The sequence below is a fragment of the Muscardinus avellanarius genome (genome assembly GCF_963383645.1).
Source record: "Muscardinus avellanarius genome assembly, chromosome: 16".
NCBI classification, from domain to species: domain Eukaryota; kingdom Metazoa; phylum Chordata; class Mammalia; order Rodentia; family Gliridae; genus Muscardinus; species Muscardinus avellanarius.
Window position 1 is genome coordinate 13806098 of NC_137802.1, and position 6000 is coordinate 13812097.

The following is a 6000-nucleotide window of genomic DNA, read 5'->3' on the forward strand; positions in this document are numbered from 1 at the left end:
ACGGGTTGGTTCTCAGAGTCCTTTGGGCTTAGAATAAAAATCTAAAGCCCTCCACTGCCTGTGGGTCCTACAGGACCTGGCCAAAGTGGTTTGCCTCCGGGGCTCCTCCTCGGCTAGTTTTCTTCCCGTGCCTGGAACTGGGCTCCCTGGGAAGGTTTATGGATACTTAATTGCCTGGATTACTTATTCCTAGATCTTGGTCTGGCTGCTGCTCTTACTCAAAGCAAGTGTCACCAAGTATCACCTTATTTCCCTTATTCTCCCCCCCCCCACATCCTTCCAGATCAGAAGCCCTAATTAACCCTGATGTTACAACACTGGCCCACTGCGGGGTGCGGTGGCGCACGCCTGAAATCCCAGTACTTGGGAGGCTAAGACATGGGGATTGAGGCTTAAAATCAGCCTCGACAACTCAGCGAGGACCTGGGCAACTTAGTGAGCCCCTGATATTAAATAAAAATAAAATAGGACTGGGGGTGTAGCTCAGACCACTGTCCCTGACAAGCCTTCCGATACTTCAATATTTTTTTTTTCTTCCCCTTGCGGGTCTGGGGGATGAAACCCAGGGGCATTCGACCTCCGAGCCACACCCCGTGCCTTATGTTTTTTTTATTATTCTTTATTTTAAAACAGGCTCTCGCTAAGTTGCGGAGGGCCTCGCTTAGGGTAGCTGCGGCCGTCCACCGAACCGCGATCCTCCGGTGTCCGCCTCCCCAGATATGCTGGGATTACCAGCCTGCGCCACCACGCCCGGCTTTAATGTTGTTTTTGAATGCAAAAAAAAAAAGATTGCACTCCAGACCTCCAGCTCTCTCCACGCCCGCTGCAGACAGACAGACACACTTGGGAGAGATTAATTCATTAAAAAATAATAATAAAACAGGCAAGCCTGGCACATCGCCTCTACACCAAGGGGGGGTCCCCCGAGGCCCGTCTCCGGGAGGTCCCCAGGAAGCCCTCCCCGGGGCTGCAGCCCGCGCTGCCTACCTTGAACTCCGCAGAAAGTTGGGGCGTGTACTCGCGCGTCCAGAGCGCGCGCACCAGCGCCGCCAGCTGCTCGGTGACCTCGGCGCGGCCCGGCGCCGCCCGGTAGCGGCCGAGCGCCAGGAACTCGGCCAGCAGGTCGGTGTTGCTGAGACACTGCACCACGGCGTTCATGAAGCAGGTGTTGCCGTGGTTCTTCAAGCCCTGCGCGCCGGGCGGCCGCCCCCCATCGCCGGCGGCGGGGCGCTCGCCCGCGGGGCTGGCCGGGCCCGGGGCGCGGGCGAAGCCCCCCTCGCCGTCGCCCAGCCCGGGCGGGGGCCGCGGGGGCCGGGGCGGCGAGCCCCCGGGGCGGGCGCGGCTGCCCAGCGCCTGCAGCACGCGGCCGAGCAGGCGGCGCAGCGATCGGCGGCGCCGGGGCGGGGGCGCGGGCGGCCCCTCTCCCGCCGCGACCCCCGGGCCGGGCTCCATGGCTCCCGCCCGCGCAGCCCGGAGGACGCGCGGCCCGGCTACCTGCCGCCAGGTGTGCGGGGCCGGAGGGGGCGGGGCCGGGGGCGGGGCCGCCCCGCCCCGCGCGGGAATCCAGCCCCCCCCCCGCCCCGCCGGACACCCCGGCCCCCGCCCCGGCCACCCACGGGGATGATAAGGCGCCCGGAGCCACTCGTGCAGTCGAGTTCCCCACCCTCCCTCGCCTCTTCTTTTATTTTTTATTTTTTATTTTTTTTTATTTTTGGTTCTAGGGGAATGGATGAACCCGGGGACGTTCTCCCTGCGAGCTGCACCCCTGCTGGCCCTTTTAATGAATTCATTTATTTATTTATTTAATCTGTTTTGTTTCGAAATATGGTCTGGCTAGGTTTGCTGAGAAGCTCCCTAAATTGCTGGAGCTGGCCTCGAACCTGCGATCCAGCCTCCCACATACTGGGATTACAAGCAAGAGCCGCCGCCGGGTTGGTTTTTTTTTTTTTTTTTTTTTTTCTGGTGGTGGTACTGGGGTTCCTGGAAACCCTTCTACCTCTGGGCTACACTCCCAGACCTTATTTTATACTTTTTATTTGGAAACAGGGTCTCTTAAAGCCAGCGCGGCTGGCTTCGAACCTGCGCGATCCTCCTGTCTCCGCCTCCCCAGCCGCGGGTATTACAAACGTGCGCCACCACGCCCGGCTAACCTTTTATTTATTTAAATATTTATCTTTTAGTGGAGGTGGAACCCAGGGGCTTTCTACCTCTGAGCTATACCCCCAGTCCTATTTTATAATTTATTTGGAAACAGGGTCTCACTAAGTTGCTGAGAGCCTCACTAAGTAGCTGAGGCTGGCTTCGAACCTGCGCGATCCTCCTGTCTCAGCCTCCCAAACGCGGGGATTACAAGCGTGCGCCACCACGCCCGGTTCTTTCTCTTTCTTTCTTTCTTTCTTTCTTTCTTTCTTTCTTTCTTTCTTTCTTTCTTTCTTTCTTTCTTTCTTTCTTTCTTTCTCCTCTTATTAACCAGCAGATCCGGATTTCACCTCTGCCCTCCTTTCCCTGCCCCTCCTTCAAGCCATGGGAATGAGACGGGAAGGGGGAATTCGGGAGCGCCTAGGAAATGGCAAAGCCCTGCCTTTGGCTAAGGGTCTAGTAACTGCGTGCAGGTGAAGCGGAAGAAGAGGGCGAGGAGGCGCCGCCGCCCCCGGGAGCCCCAGGTGGCGGAGAGGCGCGCTCCGGGAGCTGGGGCGGGTGCGCGGCACCCTCTGCGGGCTCGGGTGTGCGGGCGGGGGGCGCCGCCTCCTCGCCGCCCGTCTTCCCCTGGGGGCAGACCCAGCCTTTGCCTGTCCCCGCCATCTCGGGACCCGGGTATTGCCCTGTGGGGCTGCGCCCAGAGGGCTTTCAGCTTTCTTTTTTAAAACTACAGGCGAGATTGGAGTCGTGCTCCAAAAACTTTCGAGACTTGATCATCCTCGTTTTAATTGGTGAAGAGGACTCCCATCGCCCCCTAAGCACCCGGGGGCCTGCGCCCGGTCTGAGCCCCGGGCAGCCGCAGGGTTCGCCCAGCAGGAAGTTTTCCGGCTCTCAGGCGCGCCCCCTATACGATTGCTGATTCACTCCGCTGCAAAATCCTTGCCGAATCGTCGCCCAATCAGAACGAGTTTGGCCTGGCCTCGCCCTGGGCTCCCTGGGTGACCCTTGGCGCCTCCGCTCACTTGACATAACTGTAAGGTTTATAATTAATCGGACAAGGTCTTGCCAATAGACTCCGCTTCAGTCTCTCGCTCAAAGAGAGACCAGTAGCGTGCAGGATGCGCTGTTACATCAGCGTCCCGGAATGGTATTTAATAAATATGCGGTGATCACTTGCAAAATATTCTCCGCCTCCATTCAACTTTCAGATGGGGTAGCAGCAGCCGGGCGCGGTGGTGCACGTCTGAGATCCCAGGAGGCGCAGACAGGCCAGCCCCAGTAATTTAGAAAGGCTCTCCAAAATTTAGTGGGACCTTAGCTGGGCGTGGTGGTGCACGCTTGTAATCCCTGCGCTTGGGAGGCTGAGGCAGGAGGATCGCACAGGTTCAAAGCCAGCCTCAGCTACTTAGTGAGGCTCTCAGCAACTTAGTGAGACCCTGTTTCCAAATATAATATAAAATAGGGCTGGGGGTGTAGCTTGGAGGTAGAAAGCCCCCGGGTTCTACCCTCAGTACTACACACACACACACACACACACACACACACACACACACACACAACAAAATCTAGTGAGACTCTGTTTCAATTTTTTTTATTTCATTTTTCTTTTCTTTTTTTGTAGTACTAGGGGTGGAAAACAGGGGCATTCTACCTCCAACTACACCTCCAATCCTATTTTTTAGTCCTTTTAATTTATTTTATTTATTGTGTGTGTGTGTGTAACTGGGGATGGAATCAGGGGCTTTCTACTCCAGGCTACACTCCCAGGCCTATTTTATACTTTATTTGGAAACAGAGTCTCACTAAGTTGCTGAGAGCCTCACTGAGTAGCTGAGGCTGGCTTCGAACCTGCCCAATCCTCCTGTCTCAGCCTCCCAAGTACTGGGATTACAAGCGTGCGCCACCATGCCTGGCTCAGTCCTTTTAGTGTGTGTGTGTGTGTGTGTGTGTGTGTGTGTGTGTGTGTGTGTTTTTTGCGGGTCTGGGGATGGAACCCAGGGGCATTCGACCTCCGAGCTATACCCGCTGCCCTATTTTTTATTCTTTATTTTGAAACCGGGTCTCACTGATTTGCAGAGGGCCTCACTAAGTAGCTGAGGCTGTCATCCTCCAGCCTCAGCCTCACAAGTGCTGGGATGACAAGCGTGCGCCACCACGCCCAGCTCCTTTTAGTCTTGAAACAGGGTTTCGCTGAGTTGCAAAGAGCCTCACTAAGTAGCTGAGGCTGTCTGCCAACAGAGATCCTTCTGTCTACGCCTCCCAATTGCTGGGAATATAAGCGTGCGCCACCACGCCTGGCTTCAATATTTTAAAATAAATAAATAATAAATAAGTAAATAAGGCTGGGGCTGTAGCTCAGGTAGAATGCCCTGGGTTGATACCCCACTACCACAAAACAAACAAACAAAAACCAATAGTGCTGCAGCAATTGTTTGGTGCAAAAAAAGGGGGGGGGCTAGCACTAAATGATACAGAATATGTGTGGAATACAAGACTACTGTGACCTTGAAGAGTTTCTGGAAAATTCCATCATTGACCTTCTTTGGGAAAAGCTACTTGGTTGTTTGATTAATACACAAGGCCTATTTCACCGCCCTTCTGGTAGTAAGCACTGGAGAAATATTTCATGGCCTACTCCCATTAAGCATCTCTGAAATTTCATCTTTGAGTGCACCCACCTGTAATCTCTGTCTTTGGAAGGCTGAGACAAGAGGATAGCAGGTTTGAGGAGGCCCACAAAACTTAGTGTGAACCTGTATTAAAAAATTAAAAAAAAAAAAAAAAAAAGCCAGGCGTGGTGGCACACGCTTGTAATCCCAGCATTCGGGAGGCTGAGACAGGAGGATCGCGGTTCGCGGACAGCCTCAGCTACTTAGTGAAGCCCTCTGCAACTTAGTGAGACCCTGTTTCAAATAAAGAATAAAAAATAGGGCAGGGGGGTGTAGCTCGGAGGTCGAATGCCCCTGGGTTCCATCCTAAAACCCGCAAAAAAAAAAAAAAAAAAAAAAATTAAAAAGAGCTGGGCATAGTGCTTGGGAGGCTGAGACGGGAGTATTTGCAGATTCGCAAAATAAATTATAATAAAAATGAATACCAGGTGTAGTGGCACACACTTGTAATCTCAGCATTCGGGAAGCTGAAACAGGAGGATAGCAGGTTCTCAGACAGCCTCAGCTACTTAGTGAGGCCCTGTTTCAAAATAAAGAACTAAAATAGGACTGGGGTTCCGATCCCGGACTCGCTGACCCCGGCACCGGCATAACCCCTCGGCAGGCTCCGATCCCAGCCTTGGAGGCCCCGGCACCGGCCCTGGCTCACGGAAGGCTCAGATGACGGCCTCGCTGGCCCTGGCACCGGCCTAACCCCTCGGCAAGGCTCCGATCCTGGCCTCAGAGGCCCCAGTAGTGGCCTTGCCTCACGGCTGGCTCTGATGCCGGCCGCTGGACCCGGCACCGGCACCGGCCTAACCCCTCAGCAGGCTCAAAGTTAATCACCAAACAAGCATGGGATCGAGGGAGGGGGAGGGAATGGGATGGGGGCTGGATGAGAGCTAATTGGATGATGTGTGCTTGTATATCCTCTCAAGTCTTGTATTCCAATGTTATATATGATTACAATGCACCAATAAAAATAAATTAAAATTAATTAATTAATTAATTTTAAAAAATAGGACTGGGGTGCCGGGTGTGATGGCGCATGCTTGTAATCCCCACACTTGGGAGGCTGAGACCGGAGGATCACACAGGTTTGATGCCAGCCTCAGATGGCTTAAGAGACCCTGTTTTCAAATTTAAAAAAATATAAAATAGGTCTGGGAGTGTCTGGAGGTAGAAGGCCCCTGGGATCCATCCCCAGTACCAC

At 54.1% G+C, this 6000-nt stretch overlaps 1 protein-coding gene across 2 annotated transcripts in view; it reads right to left on the reverse strand.

The window, feature by feature from the left end:
* USP43 (ubiquitin specific peptidase 43) overlaps positions 1-1452 on the reverse strand; it is a gene marked incomplete at both ends in the record, with an annotated part of 71363 nt that extends 69911 nt beyond the window's left edge. For both annotated transcript variants that reach the window (XM_080713366.1, XM_080713365.1), the window contains one exon: positions 988-1452. In XM_080713366.1, coding sequence (XP_080569492.1) covers positions 988-1452 — 465 coding nt within the window. The remainder of the gene's footprint in view (positions 1-987) is intronic.
* Positions 1453-6000: the final 4548 nt, after the last annotated feature.